This window comes from Cyrtonyx montezumae, unplaced genomic scaffold (assembly GCF_038088225.1).
Source record: "Cyrtonyx montezumae isolate F1298 unplaced genomic scaffold, pur_monq_1.0 scaffold_33, whole genome shotgun sequence".
NCBI classification, from domain to species: Eukaryota; Metazoa; Chordata; class Aves; order Galliformes; family Odontophoridae; genus Cyrtonyx; species Cyrtonyx montezumae.
The window spans coordinates 1-17,026 of NW_027072038.1; the positions used below are offsets into that span (position 1 = coordinate 1).

At 64.2% G+C, this 17,026-nt stretch overlaps 4 protein-coding genes across 5 annotated transcripts; 2 read left to right on the forward strand and 2 right to left on the reverse strand.

Annotated features, from left to right (window-relative positions):
• Positions 1-618: 618 nt before the first annotated feature.
• Positions 619-1,701, reverse strand: PURB (purine rich element binding protein B). Its single transcript, XM_065745102.1, is given in 4 exon segments — positions 619-988; positions 990-1,279; positions 1,281-1,568; positions 1,571-1,701. Coding segments are annotated over 4 exon segments (1,032 nt in total). The 5' UTR covers positions 1,700-1,701; the 3' UTR covers positions 619-663.
• An 854-nt stretch (positions 1,702-2,555) lies between these two features.
• LOC136054066 (cytochrome c oxidase subunit 5B, mitochondrial) lies at positions 2,556-3,405 on the reverse strand. Its single transcript, XM_065745110.1, has 4 exons — positions 3,277-3,405; positions 3,122-3,195; positions 2,917-3,016; positions 2,556-2,831 (listed from the first exon to the last, which is right to left on the reverse strand). Exons 1-4 carry the CDS (start codon positions 3,368-3,370, stop codon positions 2,719-2,721), a joined length of 381 nt encoding a protein of 126 aa, XP_065601182.1. The 5' UTR covers positions 3,371-3,405; the 3' UTR covers positions 2,556-2,718.
• A 649-nt stretch (positions 3,406-4,054) lies between these two features.
• On the forward strand, positions 4,055-8,268 carry KCNIP3 (potassium voltage-gated channel interacting protein 3). Of its 2 annotated transcripts, XM_065745105.1 has the most exons (9): positions 4,055-4,094; positions 5,016-5,106; positions 6,388-6,512; positions 6,601-6,670; positions 6,789-6,859; positions 7,231-7,338; positions 7,474-7,578; positions 8,016-8,078; positions 8,210-8,268. In XM_065745105.1, exons 1-9 carry the CDS (start codon positions 4,059-4,061, stop codon positions 8,255-8,257), a joined length of 717 nt encoding a protein of 238 aa, XP_065601177.1. In that variant the 5' UTR covers positions 4,055-4,058; the 3' UTR covers positions 8,258-8,268. The 2 variants fall into 2 exon arrangements, with proteins under 2 accessions (XP_065601177.1, XP_065601178.1); XM_065745106.1 differs by lacking the exon at positions 4,055-4,094 and having other exon boundaries at positions 4,916-5,106.
• Positions 8,269-8,880: 612 nt separating this feature from the next.
• GMCL1 (germ cell-less 1, spermatogenesis associated) lies at positions 8,881-16,799 on the forward strand. The gene is made up of 14 exons (XM_065745059.1): positions 8,881-9,089; positions 10,106-10,229; positions 10,994-11,090; positions 11,182-11,279; positions 11,550-11,662; positions 12,086-12,151; positions 12,284-12,368; positions 12,580-12,670; positions 13,382-13,522; positions 15,270-15,339; positions 15,759-15,834; positions 15,973-16,118; positions 16,206-16,293; positions 16,672-16,799. Exons 1-14 carry the CDS (start codon positions 8,881-8,883, stop codon positions 16,783-16,785), a joined length of 1,518 nt encoding a protein of 505 aa, XP_065601131.1. The 3' UTR covers positions 16,786-16,799.
• Positions 16,800-17,026: the final 227 nt, after the last annotated feature.

Consider the following 17,026-nt stretch of genomic DNA (forward strand, 5'->3'; position numbering starts at 1 on the left):
GGGGGAGCGCGGTGGGATCCCGCACCTGAGCTCAGAGATGGGATCGCTGCGCCCGCTGCCTCTGTGGGCAAAAAGGGGGGGGGCAAAAACGCCGAAAAAGGATCAGCCCCTCCCCCCTCCCCCCTCCGAACCCAAAAAGAGCGTTTCTTTGCTCGTGGGAAAGCCGGCAGCTCCTGGATGTGCATCCCGGAAAACGATGTCGGGGGGGGGGAGGGGTAAAAAAAAAAAAAGGAAAGAAAGAAAAATATAAAGAGGAAAATAAAAAGAGACAATGGACGTTGGTCCAAAGACGGCCCCCCCCATCCCCCCCCCACCCCGCATCGCCTCTCGCGGCCGTCGGGTGCTGGTGGCACGGAGCCGGCACGGACACGGGGTCGGGTGGGGACACGGGGGGGTGGGGGGGGGGGGGGGGATGGAAACCGGGCGGCCCAAAGGAGCGCGGAGTCCTCGGGGTGAAGCGGCTGAAGGGCTCCGGGCGCTCCGTGCCCCGTCCCGGTGCGGCGGCGGAAGGAACGGGGTGGGGGGGGGGGGGATGGGCGCTCTCTCGTGTCCGGCGGCGCGGGGTCGGGGCCCCCTTCTCCCGATCGCGGCGAGGAGGGGAAGGGGGATCCGGGCTGAAGGATGGGGGGGTTGGGGGGGTGGCCGGCGGGCGCTGGCGGGGGCTCAGTCGTCGTCCACGTCGTCGCCGTCCGAATCGTCGCCGGCGCCGCTGCCGCTGCCCGGCCCGGGGGGGCCCGCGCGGCGGTCGTACAGCTTGTCCCGCTGGCGCTCCTGGATGTCGCGCATCTCGTCGGCGTAACGGCAGAAGGCTCCGCCGAACTTGGCCCAGGCTTTGTAAGGGACGGTGATGGCGTTGCGGTAGGACGGCTTCACCTCGCTCACCCGCAGGAACACGCCGTACTTGTTGCAGCCCACGTCGAAGAAAAAGCGCTTGGAGTCCACGGTGATGGAGGTGCCCTCGGGCAGCTCCCCGTAGAGGCCCCCCCCCTCCCGGGCCGCCGCCGCCGGGGCCGCCCAGCTCGTCCTCCTCCCCTCCGTAGTCGTCGATGAGCTTGGCCAGCGCGTCGCGGAACTCGATGAGGCCCTGGGCCGGCAGCGCGATGGTCTGCCCGCTCTGCAGCCCGGGGGGACCGCCGGGGAACCCCCCTGGACCGCCGGGCCCGCGGTTGACGGTCTGGCGGATGCGCAGGAAGCGGCCGCGCTGGTTCTCCTTCAGGTCCAGGTAGTACTTGCGGTTCTCCCGCACCAGGAATTCGCTCTTCAGAGCGCGGCGCGGCCCCCGATCCGCCCTCGTCGCCGCCGGGCCCCGCGGCCTGGGCCAGCTGCTCGGGGCTGGACGGCCCCAGCTGCGCGTAGTGCTCGATGAAATCGCCCAGGTAATCGCGGAACTCGGCGGCCACGGCCATGGACAGCGTCAGGCGGCTCTTGGAGCCCCCGGCGCCCACCTCGGCGATCTTCAGGAAGCGGCCCTTGGCGTTCTGCTTCACGTCCAGGTAGAAGCGCTTGTTCTGGATGTCCAGCCGCTTCGAGGCCAGCTCCTGCGTCTCCTGCTCGGGGCCCCCCGGCGCCCGGCGCTCCGCCGCCACCTCCTCCCTCCTCCGCCTCCTCCTCCTCGGGGCGCCGCGAAGCCGCCTCCGCCGCCCCCCCCGCTGCCGCTGCCGCTGCCGCCGCGCTCGCTGCCGCTGTCCCCGTCCGCCATCTTGTCCGCCCGCCCGCCCCGCGCCGGCCCCTTCCGCGCGCGCGCCGCCCCGCTTCCGGCGCGCGGCCCCGCGCCCCCGCCCCGCCCCTCTGCGACAAGGGGTGACGTCACCGCCGCACTCCGCGCCGCCGCGCGCGCGGCTCCCCCCGCGGGGGTCACGTGCTCGGCCAGAAGCTCCGCCCGCCGCGTCCCCCGCGCGCCCTCTGCGGTCCCCGCCTGGCCCACGCCCCCCGAGCCGTCAATCGCGGCCGTCCGCCGCTCCCATTGGCGGACCGCTGACGTCGCGGGGGCGGGAAGTTTGACGTCATCCGTTCCCTCCGAGCCGGGGCAGCGGGGGGACGCGTCCGTCAATGGGCGGCGGAAGAGCCGAGGTCCCCGCGGCGCCCACGCGGGACCGGGGGAGTGTGGGGGGGGCGGTCAGGAAGAAGGGGACTGACCCCCATCGCGGGGAGCGCCGCGACAGAGCGAAGGGAAACGGTTCCAAACGAAAGGATGCGGCGTTCGGGGCGGAGTTTGGCAGTGGGGGGGGGGGGGGGAAATCGCGTGGGATAACGGCACACGGCCCCAGCGCACAGTGCCCCGTGGGAGAAGGGACACGGGGCTGCCCCACCTCCGAGGACAGTGACAAAGACTTGAGGGGGGGTCACCCCCACATTGAGCCTTCTCATCCTGCCCCCCCCACAGGGCGTTCCTCATCAGCACCCCAGCCCAAGGGGAGACCGCAAGGGGAGCACCCATGGGGGGGCGGACACCCCCTCCTCCCCCCCTCCCCCACTTCCCTGTTCCCCAAAGGAGCACCACAGCCCCCCCCCCGCTCCCCCCGCCCCCCCCAGCACACACACGCAGCAAGCAGAGCGTCCACACACAGTTCTTTTTCTGTATAAGGGGCGGACACAGCACAACGAGCGCTGCAGCGCTTCAGAAGAGCAGACAGCTGCTGGAAGGGGGGGGGGGGGTCTCACAGCCCAGGACCTCCCCCCAGGGGCTGAAGGGGGAGGGGGGCTCCGAGTGGGGCGCTCTCAGTGGGGCAGCTCGTGGGGGATCAGCTTGTAGTGCGCGCCGCAGGAGGGGCAGCGCTGCGCTTCTCCTTTGTGCAGCCAGAACCAAATGACGCAGCTGTTGTCCTCTTCACCTGAGGAGAGAGAGCAGAGAGGGTGGGAGGGGACGGGGGGGGGGGGAAGCGGGGACAGGGAGGGGGGGCACGCGGGGACACTCACAGACGCAGCCCACGATGCGTTTGTCGGTGATGGACGGCACGAGGTTGGGGTCCTCTTTGGTGCCCGCGTAGCGCTTCGGCCGGAACATGCTGTAGGGGTCCTGGAACGGGGGGTTGGGGGGGATCAGCGGGAGCCCCATCCGCGGGAACGGCGTCCCCGCCGCCGTCCCGTCCCCGCGCGCACCGCCTCGCTCCCCCGCGCTCACCAGGCCTTTGCTCATGGCCTCCAGCACTTTCCGCTCCAGCCCCGTCGCCTGCTCCTCGTCGGTGGCGAGCTCTCCTGCGGGACAGCGCGGTCACAGCGGCCCGGGCCCCAACCCCCGGCCCCACCCCCCTCCCCCGTTCCGCTCCCCGTCCTCACCGGGCGCGGCGAAGCACCGCGCGGGCACAGCGCGGGCAGTGGCGGCGGGAAGGACCCGCAGCGCCGCGCCCACCCGCAGTAACCTTGAGGCCATGGCGGCGGCGCTCAGCACTTCCGGCAGAACCGGAACAGGAAGTGGGAGGGCGGGGCCTCACGCGGGTTGCCCGGGGCGCGGTCCGTGGCGGCGGGGATCGCCCATAGCAACGGAGGGGGGGGGAGGATGGAGCCGCGCCCATAGCAACCGGGCCCATAGCAACCGGGCCCGGGGGGGGCGGCGGGCGGCCGTGTCCCCGGGGCCCGGGGTCGCCCATCCCCCGCTCGGCGATGGGAGCGGCGTTAATGCGTCGTCCTCGTGAATATTTCAGTGGAGATCGATGGCTGCGGAGGGAGGGGGGTGGGGGGGAACGTTAATTACTTACAGGGGGGGTAATTACCGCCTGGCTCGGCCCGGTGGGGCGATACGGAGCTTATCTGGGGGGGGTTCTGACGGGGAATAGGGGGGTGAGGAATGTGGGGGGAGGGGGGGAGATAGGTGGGAAGGAGGGGGGAAAAGGGAGGAAGAGAGAATGGGAGGGGAGGGGGAAAAGGGAAAGAGAGGGGGGGGAGGATGAAAGGGGGAAAAGATGGGGGAAAAGATGGGGGGAAAAAGATGGGGGGAAAGGGGCAAAAGGTGGAGGAAAAGGGATAAAAGATGGGGGGAAAGATGGAGGAAAAAGGGGAAAAGATTGGGGAAAAGATGGAAAAGATGGGGGAAAGAGGGGGGAAGAAATAAATGGAGGAAAATGGGAGAAAATGAAGGAAAAGGAAGAGGAAAGGGGGTAAGAATGGAGGAAAAGGGGGAAAAGATGGAGGACATGGGGAAAAGGGGGAGGAAAAGGGGTATAAATGGAGGAAAAGGGGCAAAGGTGGAGGAAAATGGGAGAAAATGGAGGAGAGTGGGAAAAGATGGAGGAAAAGATGAAGGAAAAGAGGAAAAATGGAAAACAAAGATGGAAGAAAATGGGAAAAATAAAAAAGTGGAGAAAGAAAAGATGAAAATATCGGGAAAATGAAAAAAAGTGGAGAAAAGATGGAATAAAGGTGAACAGATTGAGGAAAAAAAAAGAAAATGTGGACTAAAAAGAACGTGGAAAGAGGGAATGTGGGAGAAGAAATGGAAAAAATGAGAAAAGATGGAACAGGAGAGAATGGGAGAGGAGAGGAGATGGGAAAAGGGAGGAAATATTGGAAAGCCGGGGAAGAGATGGCAGAATATTGGGACAGAAATGAGGAAATGTTGGGGGAAAAGGGAAAATGTTGGGGAAGAAGAGGAAATCCTGGGGAAGAAAAGATATGGGGAAGAGGAGAAAGTACTGGAGAAGGAAAGATTGGGGAAGAAAAGAGAATATTGGTGGAAAAGAGGAAATAACGGAGAACACAGAGGAAAAAGAGGAACTATTGGAGGAGAAGGGAAAATGTTGGGGAAAATGAGAAAATATATGGGGAGAAGAAACCGTATTTGGGGATAAGAGATTGCGGAGGAAAAAGAGAAGCGATGGGAGAGGAGAATATGTTGGAGAAGAAGAGAAACTATTGGGGAAGAGGAGAGAATGGAGAAGAAGAAGAGAAACGATTGGAGAAGAAGAGAGGGACGGTGGTGTGGGCGCGTGCCAAGGGAGGAGGGCGGGGGGGAGGGGGGCAGGGGCGGCCCCACATCCCGAATCCGCCGCCGGTGCCCCCCGCCCGCCGCGGGCATGCAGGGCATGGAGCTGTGCGCCGTGGCCGTCGTCATCCTCCTCTTCATCGCCGTCCTGAAGCAGTTCGGCATCCTGGAGCCCATCTCTGTGGAAGGTAACCCCGGCTCTCCGCCCGCCCCACAGTGCCACGGAGCTCGTTTTTTTTGGGGTGCCCCCTCCCTCCCCCCACAGTGGGGGACGTTTCTCTGTGGAGGATGGGTGGATTTTTGGGGCGGTTCTTTGGGGTCTTTGTGGTGGAACGCAGAGGTTTTGGGGCGTCCCTCTGTGCCGCGTCATGGCCCCGCTCTCCCACCATGCTGGGGGGCTGCCAGCCCTACTCCATCCCCAGAGCGCCCCCGAGATGGCACAGAGGGGACCCCAAAACCCGCAGGAACCCCCTGAGATGGGACCTCCATACCCAAATGCCGCACACAGGGGTCTGCAGCACTTATCCCCCCCTCCCCATCCCCATCCCATCTTTCCCATCCCAAAGTTCCTGCTCTTCCGCCGCTCTCAGGGGCTCCACTGGGCTGGAGACGTTAATGGGCCATCATTTATTAATTACCTTCCGGCAGCACGGACGGTGGGGGCGACGGGAGGCGAAAGGAGGATGCGATGCGGGTGGGACTGGGGCAGGGGCGGCTGGGGATGATGCGCTGGGACGCTCAGGGATGACTGGAGATTCTTGGGGACGCTCTGGGACGCTTTGAGATTCTCCAGGATCCATCACGACCATCCGGGATGCGCTGGGATGCTCTTGGGGATGCTCTGAGATGCTGTGGGATGCTCCGGGATGCTGCAGGATGCTCAGGGACTATCTGAGATGCTCTGAGATGCTTTGGAATGCTCAGGGATGCTCTGGGATGCTGTGAGATGCTTCAGGATGCTGTGGGATGCTGAGGGATGCTCAAGGTTGCGTGGGGAAGCATGGGGGTGCTCTGGGGTGCTCCAGGATACTCCAGGATGCTCAGGGATGCTTTGGGGTGCTCCAGGATGCTCAGGGATGCTTTGGGGTGCTCCAGGATACTCCAGGATGCTCAGGGATGCTCTGGGGTGCTCAGGGATGCCCAATTAAGCTCCAAGACATTTCAGGGTGCCCGAGGATGCTCTGAGACGCTCAGAGATCCCCGTGGATGCTTTTGGGGTGCCCCAGGGTCACGCTGCTGGAACAGTTGCGGTCCCAAGAACCCCCCCACCCCGGGGACAGATGGAGCCGTTCCCTCCGTCGCTCGGGTAATGAAAGCCGGAGCTCACAGCGGCCACAGCCGCAGGGTGGAGAGCTGTCCATCGCGAAGGGAGAGCTGCCGGGTTCAGGGCATTCCCTGGAGAAGGAGCCCCCCCCCAAAAAAAAGAGACTCAGCCCCACAGATGACAGCACGGTGTCCCCCCCCCGCAGACAGCTGTGACGGCGACATGGAGCTCTCGGCCGCGCGGCACCAACCCGAGGGGCTGGAGCAGCTGCAGGCGCACACCAAGTTCACCAAGAAGGAGCTGCAGTCCCTCTACCGCGGCTTCAAGAACGTGAGCACAACGGTTGGGGGGTTGGGGGGTCCGCCTGATTTGGGGACAACCCGTCTCCGGGGCGCCCGTGGACCTGTCCTCCCCCCAGGACTGTCCCAGCGGCCACGTGGACGAGGAGACCTTCACGCTCATCTATGCACAGTTCTTCCCGCAGGGAGGTGAGTCGGGGCTCCACCACCCCCCTAAAAAGCATCCCCCCCCCCCCACAAAAAATGTGACACCAACCCCATGGGGCACTCCCTCCTCTCCCCCCACCCCCCCATATTCCCTCCCCAGATTCCAGTGCCTACGCTCACTTCTTGTTCAACGCCTTCGACGCGGACGGCAGCGGGGCACTGTGCTTCGAGGTGAGCACCGCTGGGGGGTGGCACCGGGATGGGGGGGGGGGGGGCGGCCCTATGCCAGCACCGTGAGTCATCATCAGCTGTCCCTGCTGCGGGGGGATGCTCAGGGAGGGGTGGATTTTGGAGCAGCGCCCTAAAACCACCCCCAACCCAAACACCCCGAGCGCTGCGGGGATCCTGCGGCACGGCCGGCGCGTCCCGGGCCATTAAAAATAGATGGGAGCCAGAATAGAAACGGGATCGATAGGAGGAGCGGCCGTGGTCAATATCTGCGCCGCAGTGCTCTGTGGGGTCCGCAGTGGGGTCACGGCGGCTCCTCCCCGTACGCTGTGGGGTGCCCCGCTCACCGCCGTCGCCCCGCCCGTCCCCGGCAGGACTTTGTTGTGGGGCTGTCCGTCCTGCTGCGGGGCACCGCGCAGGAGAAGCTGAGCTGGGCGTTCAACCTCTACGACATCAATAAGGACGGCTGCATCACCAAGGAGGTGCTCTCGGGGGAGGGGGGGAAGGAAGGGGGAAAGGGGGAGACGGGGGGGGTGCTGGGGCGGAGGTGACAGCCTGGGGTCAGTGGGGGGGGTTGGGGGTGTTTGCTTTGTCACCGCAGTGCTGTCTGCTGCCAGGAGATGCTGGAGATCATGAAATCCATCTACGACATGATGGGACGCTGCACCCTGCCCGCCCCGCGGGACAGCGCGCCCGCTGAGCACGTCGAGCACTTCTTCCAGGTGGGGGGGGTGGGGTCCGGGATGGGGGTGGGGTCGGGGATGGGGATGAATGGGTGTGGGAATGGGGATGAGTGTGTATGGGGATGGGGGCGGGGATGAATGGGCATGGGGATGAGGATGGGTTCAGGGATGGGCATGAATGGGGACGGGGGGGGGAATGGGAGTGGAGATGAGGATGGATGGGAATAGGGATGGGTCAGGGATGGGGATGGGCGCAGGGATGGGGGATGGATGGGGACAGGGATGGTGACATAGATGGGAATGGGCATGGGGATGAGGATGGATAGGAATGGGAATGGACACAGGGATGGGGATGAATGGGGTCAGGAATGGGGATGAGCATGGGAATGGGGATGAATAGGGACAGGGGTGGGGATGAGAGTGGGGATGGATGGGCATGGGGATGGGGATGTCCCCACTGAGCTCTGCCCTCACAGAAGATGGACAGGAATGGGGACGGTGTGGTGACCTACGAGGAGTTCCTGGAGACGTGCCAGCAGGTGACACCGCCGGCTCCGGGGTCACCCCCTGCCCCCCACACCCCATCAGAGCTGTCCCCACAGGTTGGGGGGATCCCCACGGAGGTGCCCCCTCCCCCGTTAGCTGTGCCGTGTCTGTGTCCCCGAGGCAGGACGCGGACATCATGAGCTCCATGCAGATCTTCGAGAACACCATTTAGATCACAGAGGGCCACGCTGACCAGGGCGGGACGCAGCGCCAGGGGTGGGAGACCCTCAAAAATGAGGTCCTTAAAAATGAGGAGAGACCCTTAACAATGAGACCCTTAAAAATCAGGATGACAGTGCCGGCTTGCACACCGGAGCCGCCCCCATCTCGCCCCCAGGGGCTCATTTTGGGGCACATCACCCCAAAAATGGGTCTCTGCCCCAGAGGTGACGCAGCGCATTATGGGATGGATGTGACACTGCTGGATCTGAGAGTTGTTGGGGGGCTTTTCTTTTCTTCCCCTTAAATAAAGCAACCGGTGATGACGTGGGGGATCCCACACGCTCGGGCTGTGCGTGGAAACGCGGCCGTGCGGGGCGGGCAGCGCCGCTGATGGCGGACGGCCGTTACCATGGCGACCGCGCTCCGCCGCCGAGTCCTCGCTCACCACTGCGCATGCGCACGATGCAGACCGCGCAGGGCGCTCACTGCGCACGCGTAGATTGCAGACCGCGCATGCGCTGTTCGCCGCCCCGCCCCTCCGCGCACGCGCTGTTCCCAGCGCGAAATGGCCGCCGCCACCGGCCGCTCCCGCGTCGTTTCCGTTGCTCCGTCCTCCCCGCGCGGACAGCGGCCATGGGCGCTCTGAACAGCCGGCTGCTGCTGCTGCGGCGGGGCGGGGCCGCGCTTCGCGACGGGGCGGCGAGGGAGGGCGGCGGCGGCGGCCGCGGGGGTGAGGGGCGGCGAGGAGGGAAGAGGAAGCGCGGAGGGGGCGAGGGGCCCTGCGACAGCGACACCGACAGCGACGGCGAACGGGACGAGCGGCTCCACAGCGCCCCGCGAAGGTGTGCGGGCAGCGGGGGCCGCCGTGGGGGCGGGGGGGGGATCCCCTCCTCCCGCTTAGGGGGGATCTGAGCGGGTGGGGGTGCGATGGGGCCTACGTCTGTGGGGCTGGGCTGGGCTGGGTGGGACTGGAGACTGTTATGGGGGTGTGGGTCTGTTTGGGGGGGTACTGGGATGCGCTGGAGGGGTCTGGGTCTGTTTGGGGGGGTACTGGGATGCACTGGAGGGGTCTGGGTCTGTTTGGGGGGGGCTGGGATGCACTGGAGGGGTCTGGGTCTGTTTGGGGGGGGGTACTGGGATGCACTGGAGGGGTCTGGGTCTGTTTGGGGATGGGTACTGGGATGCACTGGAAGGGTCTGGGTCTGTTTGGGGGGGGGTACTGGGATGCACTGGAGGAGTCTGGGTCTGTTTGGGGGGGTACTGGGATGCACTGGAGGGGTCTGGGTCTGTTTGGGGGGGGGTACTGGGATGCACTGGAAGGGTCTGGGTCTGTTTGGGGATGGGTACTGGGATGCACTGGAAGGGTCTGGGTCTGTTTGGGGGGGGGTACTGGGATGCACTGGAGGGGTCTGGGTCTGTTAGGGGGGGTACTGGGATGCACTGGAGGGGTCTGGGTCTGTTTGGGGGGGGTACTGGGATGCACTGGAGGGGTCTGGGTCTGTCAGAACGTTGTGGAGGGTTGGGGGAGGGGTCTGGGGCTGATTGAGGCTTATGGGATCCTGGGGTGCACTGGGAAGGTGTGGGGGCTGTTTGAGAGGATCTGGGTCACTTTGAGGGATCCGGGACGTGCTGGGGGGGCTTGGAGCCTGTTTCAGGCCTGCTTGGTGCAGTCTGGGGTGCGTGTGAGGCCCGCTGGGGGAGCTGAGGACATTTTTAGGGGAGGTTGTGACCTTTTTGGGGGTTTGGGATGTTCTGCAGGCTCTGCTGGGGGTCGGACTGTTGTGTGGGGGGGAGCTGTGCGGGGTTTTGTGCGAGGCAGTGTCTGAAAGGAGCGCATCTCTGTCGCCTTCTCACGCAGGAAAAAGCTGAAAAGCACCTCCATGTATATTTACCAGACCCTGTTTCTGAACGGAGAGAACAGCGACATCAAAATCTGCGCCCTGGGGGAGGAGTGGCACCTGCACAAAGTGTACCTGCGTCAGGTACGTGGCTCCTCCCGAAGCAGCGCTTCCTCCGCACGCATCCCGCTCTCTTTTCACCTCCTGCTCCCGCCGTGGGGTGCCAGCACAGCCCGGGATCGGTGTCCACGTCACAGCTCTCCGGGGCTGCAGAGCCGTACAAACGGACTTTATTTTTCTGATCTCTCAGGTAAACGTCAGCGGGTGATAGCGTCTCACAGCGCGCATCCGCTGCTGGGGTGGAAATGCTGAGTCCTAGCAGAGCAGCACATTTCGCTCCCCTTGGACGGACACCTAGCACCCTCTAGTTTTATATGCCTTACACTTAATTCTGAAGGTATATCTCCATCGGTGGTGTCTGTGTATGTGTCCTTGGTACGAGGCTACACCTTGTACTTTGATTTGTATGTCTTGCATGCCTTTATTTTTTCCCCTTTCATACCCATCCCTGACGCCTGCAGGATTTGGTGCTGGCGTCGTTAAGGACGTGGCTCCTGGACTAATTATGCCCCCGGCGCCGTGTGGTAGGGACAGAAAAGCTGACACGGCTCTTCGGCCCCTCTCTTGTCCTTGGTGGCAGACAGGCACTCCACGTTCTCTCGGTGCATTTTCAGGAGCAAACTGTCGGCGCTGAGGCCTTCCTCAGTGGGCCGGGACGCTCACACTCAGTGCCCTCGGTGCATTTCGGGCGTGAAGGGAAACGCTTCCGACCTTCAGCTCCGCGCGCTGCCGCCGCTTTTCACCCGAGCCACGTTTCCATCCCCATCTCCTTCTCTCCCCTCCCGCAGTCAGGTTACTTCTCCAGCATGTTCAGCGGCTCCTGGAAGGAATCGGGCATGGACACGGTCGAGCTGGAGATTCCCGACCAGAACATCGACGTGGAGGGTGAGTGGAGCCGGCGGAGCGCGGGCACGGCGGGGCGTGTGAGCCCGCGTGGGGCGTGTGAGCCCGCGTGCTGAGTGCTGTGCCCCCGCAGCCCTGCAGGTGGCCTTCGGCTCTCTGTACCGAGACGACGTGCTGATAAAGCCGGGCCGAGTGGTAGCGCTCCTAGCGGCCGCCTGCATGCTGCAGCTCGTGAGTAGCGAGGCCCTCCCTTCCTCTGCGCGGCCGGGCTGTGCTCGTGGGGTTGGGGCTCTCGGTTGTGAGTGGGAGCAGCTGGAAGTGCTGGAGCAGCTCGTTGGTGCTGCTGCAATGCTGCTCGCACGTTGGGCGCTGGAGCTCAGGGGAAACCTCGCTCTTGTTGGCAGCATGGCACCGGGTGCGACGACGAGCTGCGCTGAATCTTCCCGCTCCCGCTTGGAAGACTGCCCTATTTCTCATGGCTTTCTTTTCCCCTTTCCTCAGGACGGCCTCATCCTGCAGTGTGGTGAAACGATGAAGGAAACCATCACTGCCAAAACCGTGTGTGGCTATTACAACTCCGCGGGGATGTACGGGTTGGACTCGGTGAAGAAGAGGTGAGACCGCTCTGCGTCCTGCGCTGCCCGCGAGCAGCAGTGGCCCAGGTTCATCCCTGCCCCTTTCCGGGACCCCGAGGTCCCAGGTTCATCCCTGCCCCTTTCCAGGACCCCGAGGCCCCAGGTTCATCCCTGCCCCTTTCCAGGACCCCGAAGTCCCAGGTTCATCCCTGCCCCTTTCCGGGACCCCGAGGTCCCAGGTTCATCCCTGCCCCTTTCCAGGACCCCGAGGCCCCAGGTTCATCCCTGCTCCTTTCCAGGACCCCGAGGCCCCAGGTTCATCCCTGCTCCTTTCCAGGACCCCGAGGCCCCAAGCAGCCCCTGCTGCTTTCAAGCTGTCTGCCTCGAGCTCTGCCCTTCCTGCGTAGGGTGCTGCCCCTCATGGGGAAGGAGGAAGGAAGTGACACCTCGCTTTTAACCTAGGTGCCTCGAGTGGCTCCTGAACAACCTGATGACTCACCAGAGCGTTGAACTCTTCAAAGAACTCAGGTATCCGTCCTTGGGTTAATTTTCAGCCACGTTTGGTGCCTTTCTGGTGGTGGCTGTTGGTTGATTGCTCACGTTTCTCTTTCCTTTCTTTCCTCGAACCCCTGTGGTTATTACCTTATTCTTTTTTTTCAGCTTAAACCTCATGAAGCAGCTGATTAGCTCTTCTAACCTCTTTGTGATGCAAGTGGAGATGGATCTGTACACCGCTCTCAAGAAGGTATTTGGCACAGGGCCTGGCCAGGGCACTGAGCTCGTGCTCCTGAATCACTGCTGTGTAAAGCAGCAAGTTGGAGCCCTGAAATTGACTGTAAGCACTTAATGGAGGATGGGGAACTCCTGCGTGACGGAGGCGTGGCTTTAATAGTGTGTGCATTACTGGTTGGACAAATGGTCTGCCAGGCTGAGTGGGGTCTGTTTGTTTTACCCAGTGGATGTTCCTGCAGCTAGTGCCTTCCTGGAACGGACCTCTGAAGCAGCTCTTAGCACAAGCTGATGCCTGGTTCGCCGAGCGCAGGAGAGGTAGGGATGAAGGACGTGGCCTTGGGCTCCACGTGGGATGTGGGATTCGTCTCCAGGCATCCTCGTGTTCTCTGGGGATGCTCGGGTTGGAAGGGAGCTCAGAGATCACAGCACAGCAGGATGGGTGGGTTGGAAGGGACCTCAGGGATCACAGTGCTGCAGGATGGGTGGGTTGGAAGGGAGCACAGAGATCACAGATCCACGGGCTGGTTGGGTTGGAAGGGTGCTCAGGTTGGAGTAGATCTCAGAGATCATAGAACCATGGGATGGGTGGGTTGGAAGGGACCTAAAGAGCTCAGAGTGATAGATGGGTGAGTTGGAAGGGACCTAAAATTCTCAGATCCGTGGGATGGATGGGTTGGAAAGGACCTAAAGATCTCAGAACTGTGGGATTGTAAGTGATGTTCAAAATCATAGAGATCCGGGATGGTTGGGTTGGAAGGGAGCTGAGATCACAGATCCCATGGGCTGGCTGGGTTGAAGGGGCCTCCAAGGTCATAGAACCACGGGATGGGTGCGTTGGAAGGGACCTAAAGAGCTCAGAGCGATGGATGGGTGGGCTGGAAGGAGCTCCTGCTGTAAGGCTTTGCATGCCCGTGTCTCCTTTGAGATGCAACCTCAGCTCAGAGCAGCGAGCAGGGCGCTCCCCCAGAAACAGGGCCTGCAGAGCCCTTCGAGGGAAGGCAGCTGACACGTGCGTGCTGTCTGCAGAGCTGGAGGGCGGTGCTGCCTTCCTGGACACGGAGCAGGGCGCCGCGTTCCGCCCGGTGTTCGCACACCTCCGCCTGCAGTACATCATCAGCGACCTGATGTCCGCGAGGATCGTCGAGGGCGACGCGCTCATCCCCTCGGGTGAGTGTGTGCTCCCAGCCCCCCCCCCCCTGCAGCATCCCTCGGTGCAGGACCCAACCCCTCCCACCCCGACGGGGAGTTGCACGTGGCCTCCGCCTCGCTCCGGGCCTGCTGCCCAGGGCTGGGGTTGTTCAGCGGTGTTATCGCTCACCGCCGTGAACGTTATCGACAGACAGCGATAAAAAATGATAAAAAAACGATTGAAAAGCCCATTCTGCTGTCACCTGGCTGCTGTGGGCTGGGCTCACAGGCGGGCCCCTCCTTCACCCGGAGGCTGAAGCCGCCTGGAAGCGATTTCCCGAGCGGAGGTCTCACGTGAAAACGTTCTGCCTTTATCTGATGGCACAGAGCATCCGCCCCTTCTTTCCATCGCTCTCAGCACTCTGTGCTCCTCATAGCAGTGCATCCTGGGGCTGTTTCCCTGCTCCCCCCCCGGAGCTCTGCAGCTCAGCGCACACACTCAGGGGTGCAGCAGCCCGGGCTCAGGTGGGCTCCGTTTCACTGCGGCCGTTCATCATTCACTGTGTGTAGCTCCTTGACATGGTGCTCTTTGTGTCCGTGTCCCTGTACCCTGGGGGCTGCTCTTCATGACTGTGTTTGTACCCTGGGTTTGCTCTCTGTGTCCATGACTGTACCCTGGGATCTGCTCCTTATATCCATGGTTGTTCCCTGGGTTTGCTCTCTGTGTCCGTGGCTGTACCCTGGGTTTGCTCTTTGTGTCCACATTTACACCCGGGCTTGCTCTTGACATCCACCTTTACACCCCGGCTTTGCTCTCTGTGTCCGTGGCTGCTCCCTGTCGTGCTCTGTGCTCACGCCGTCCATACGGTGGCGATGTCTGCTGCCCCAAATCCCCCCCAGGAGCTGCGGAGCAGTCGCGTTGGTGTGGGGCAGCAGGTGGAGGCAGAGCTCCGTGAGCCGCTCCGCCTCCTGAGTGCAAACAGCCCGGGCTGATCGCCGCCCGCGGGGCCCTCCCCCAGCCCCACGCGGCAGCTCTGTGGGCCAAACAGACATTGGGGGGGGGGGGGGGGGCAGGGCCGGACCCCCACGCCCGCAGCACGGCGCAGCTCTCGGGTCCTTCCCGTTCCCACCGCGGCTTTGGAGCCGATTTCCTCGTGCCCGGTCCGGGAGCGCCCGCGGCTCTGGCACTGCTCCCGGGGTTTGCTTTCTCAGCGCAGCCCCTGCGCTGCTCTCGGCCGCAGTGGGAGAGGCAGCGGGGGGGGGGGGGGAAGGGAGGGGGGTGAGGAGCGGTCACGCAGCAGCGGTGTGCGGCCGTGGGTGCGATCCCAAACGCGGAGCTCCGGGAAGGAGGAGCGGCTCCGGGAAGGAGGAGCGGCCCCCGCTCTCTGCCCTGATCTGTTTGCAGCCGAGGGAGGTGCTGAGATGGGGAAATGGGTCGAAAAAGAGGCGTCAGCGAGCCGCGCTTTGCTTCCCTTGTTCCCCCACCCTGCGCCCGTCCTGCTGCCCGGGAGCGGTGCTTCCCGTTCCCCCGTTCCCCCGTTCCCCGTCCCGCCGTGCTCGTGGCCTTGCTGCTGTCTGCAGGAGCTCTCACGCCCCGTGCTCTGGCACAGCTCGTGGCTCTGGGCTGCTTTATCTCCCCTACAAAACCCTTAGGGCCGACACCGCCTCGGTGCGCGCTCAGCTCCGCCTGCCCCTGTCCTCCCCTTCGCTGGGGGGCACGGCGTCCTCGTTGGCACGCTCTTACCTCCCTCCCGAGCTCAGCTCTCCCGCCGTGCTCTCGTTGCAGAGTGGCTGTCCTCGGTGTACAAGCAGCAGTGGTTTGCCATGCTCCGCGTGGAACAGGACGGCGACGGCGGGTGGGTGCTCCGCTTCCCCGGGGTCCTCACTCCAAAGCTTTACACCGCGTGCGTGGGGGGTGGGGGCAGTGGCGGTCCCAAAGGGGGCACGCCTCGCACCCTCCTGGGTGGTGTTGGGGGCAGGAGGAGCGGGGCAGAGCTGTGGGGCAGAGCTGTGTGTCTCGGGGGCACGTTGCCCATCACACGGACACCGATCTCTGCGAGCTGGGGCTGCTCACTGCGTGGAGCTTAGCTGTGTGTGCTGCAGCAGCTGCCCCCCCAAAATGCCCTCATCCCGAGGGGTTCTGGAGGTGTCCATCCCTGGGGGGGGGGTTGGGATGGGGGGCACACAGAGCACCTCCACAGCCGTGCTGGTAACGCAGTGCCGTGCTCGGACTCGCTGCTTTTCCAACGTGAGCGAGCGCTGCGTTTCCTCGCAGCCCCCAGGAGATCAGCAAGGAGGAGCTGGAGGGGAGCAGCATGAGGTGCGGTCGGAAGCTCGCCCAGGACGGCGACGTAAGTGCCCTCAAAAAGGGGGGGGTGTGGGGGGGGAGGGGCGCCCGCGCTGCCCCCGGGAGGAGCGGGGGATGGGGCTGAGCCCCACGGCCCCCGAGCACCCCCCGGCAGCGCCGTGCCCGCCGCTGTGCCCCGCAGTACTGCTGGCGCTGGACGGGCTTCAACTTCGGCTTCGACCTCCTCGTCACGTACACCAACCGCTACATCATCTTCAAGCGCAACACGCTCAACCAGCCCTGCGGCGGCTCGGTCGGCCTGCAGCCCCGGCGCAGCATCGCCTTCAGGTACGGCCCCACGGCCCCACCCTGCGGCACGCGGCCCCGCCCCGAGCAGCCCGGGAGGGGACTGACCCCCCCCCCCCCCCCCCCCAGGTTACGCCTCGCGTCCTTCGACAGCAGCGGGAAGATCATCTGCAGCAGAACCACGGGCTATCAGATCCTGACCCTGGAGAAGGACCAGGTACTGCAGCCGTGCCCGCGTTGGGGGGGGGGGGGGGGGGGGGGGGGGGGGGGGGTCGTAAGCACAGCTTAACGAGGGGAGCCCCGCTCTCCGCCCTCGGGGCAGAGCTGACAGAGCTGACTTCTCACGAGCTCTCGGTGCTGTTGGACATTTCATAACGTGAAGGGAATGGGTGCTCGGGGCGGCCGCGTCCCGCACGTGGGGCCGTGTGATGCGCAGAGGGGCACAGAGGGCTGCGACGCCCTGAGAGTGCCCCATAGGTGACACAGAAGTGGGGTGAGCAGCTCTGGGGGCTGAAGGGGCTCCCACGTGCCGCCCTCCCTTCGCTTCCTGGTGCTGCGCGCCCGGCCCCGCTCTCAGCTCTGCTCTCCACCCCAGGAGCAGGTGGTGATGAACCTGGACAGCCGCCTGCTCATCTTCCCCCTCTACATCTGCTGCAATTTCCTCTTCACATCACCGGAGAAGAGGACGGGTGACAGCGCAGCTCAGTGAGCGCAGCGCGGTCCGTGCCCCTCCGGGCTCAGCACTGCAGCCGCGCTGGGAGCGGCCCCGGCCCCACTGCGGGGGGGGGGGACCCCACCTCGGACCCACCCCAGCCCCACTGTGGGTGGGGGGACCCGCCCCGGTTTTGCTCAGGGACACCGTGACCTCCGCGTGCCTTGGGGTGGCGGTGAGGGCTCTGCGCCTTCGTTTTCTTACAGCGGACTGTGGCTGTGGGGAATTGTTCTGCATT

Excerpts from the sequence above, each read along its gene's own strand:
- LOC136054066 (XM_065745110.1), bottom strand. The coding sequence starts at position 3,370 with ATGGCCTCAAGGTTACTGCGGGTGGGCGCGGCGCTGCGGGTCCTTCCC. Across the intron at positions 3,196-3,276 it reads GCGGTGCTTCGCCGCGCCCG|GAGAGCTCGCCACCGACGAG; the intron begins GTGAGGACGGGG and ends GCTGTCCCGCAG. Across the intron at positions 2,832-2,916 it reads ACGCATCGTGGGCTGCGTCT|GTGAAGAGGACAACAGCTGC; the intron begins GTGAGTGTCCCC and ends CTCTCTCCTCAG.
- KCNIP3 (XM_065745105.1), top strand. The coding sequence starts at position 4,059 with ATGGGAGAAAATGAAGGAAAAGGAAGAGGAAAGGGG. Across the intron at positions 4,095-5,015 it reads GAAAAGGAAGAGGAAAGGGG|GGCATGGAGCTGTGCGCCGT; the intron begins GTAAGAATGGAG and ends GCGGGCATGCAG. Across the intron at positions 7,339-7,473 it reads ACGGCTGCATCACCAAGGAG|GAGATGCTGGAGATCATGAA; the intron begins GTGCTCTCGGGG and ends GTCTGCTGCCAG.
- GMCL1 (XM_065745059.1), top strand. The coding sequence starts at position 8,881 with ATGGGCGCTCTGAACAGCCGGCTGCTGCTGCTGCGGCGGGGCGGGGCC. Across the intron at positions 11,663-12,085 it reads TTGGACTCGGTGAAGAAGAG|GTGCCTCGAGTGGCTCCTGA; the intron begins GTGAGACCGCTC and ends CTTTTAACCTAG. Across the intron at positions 12,671-13,381 it reads GTTCGCCGAGCGCAGGAGAG|AGCTGGAGGGCGGTGCTGCC; the intron begins GTAGGGATGAAG and ends TGCTGTCTGCAG.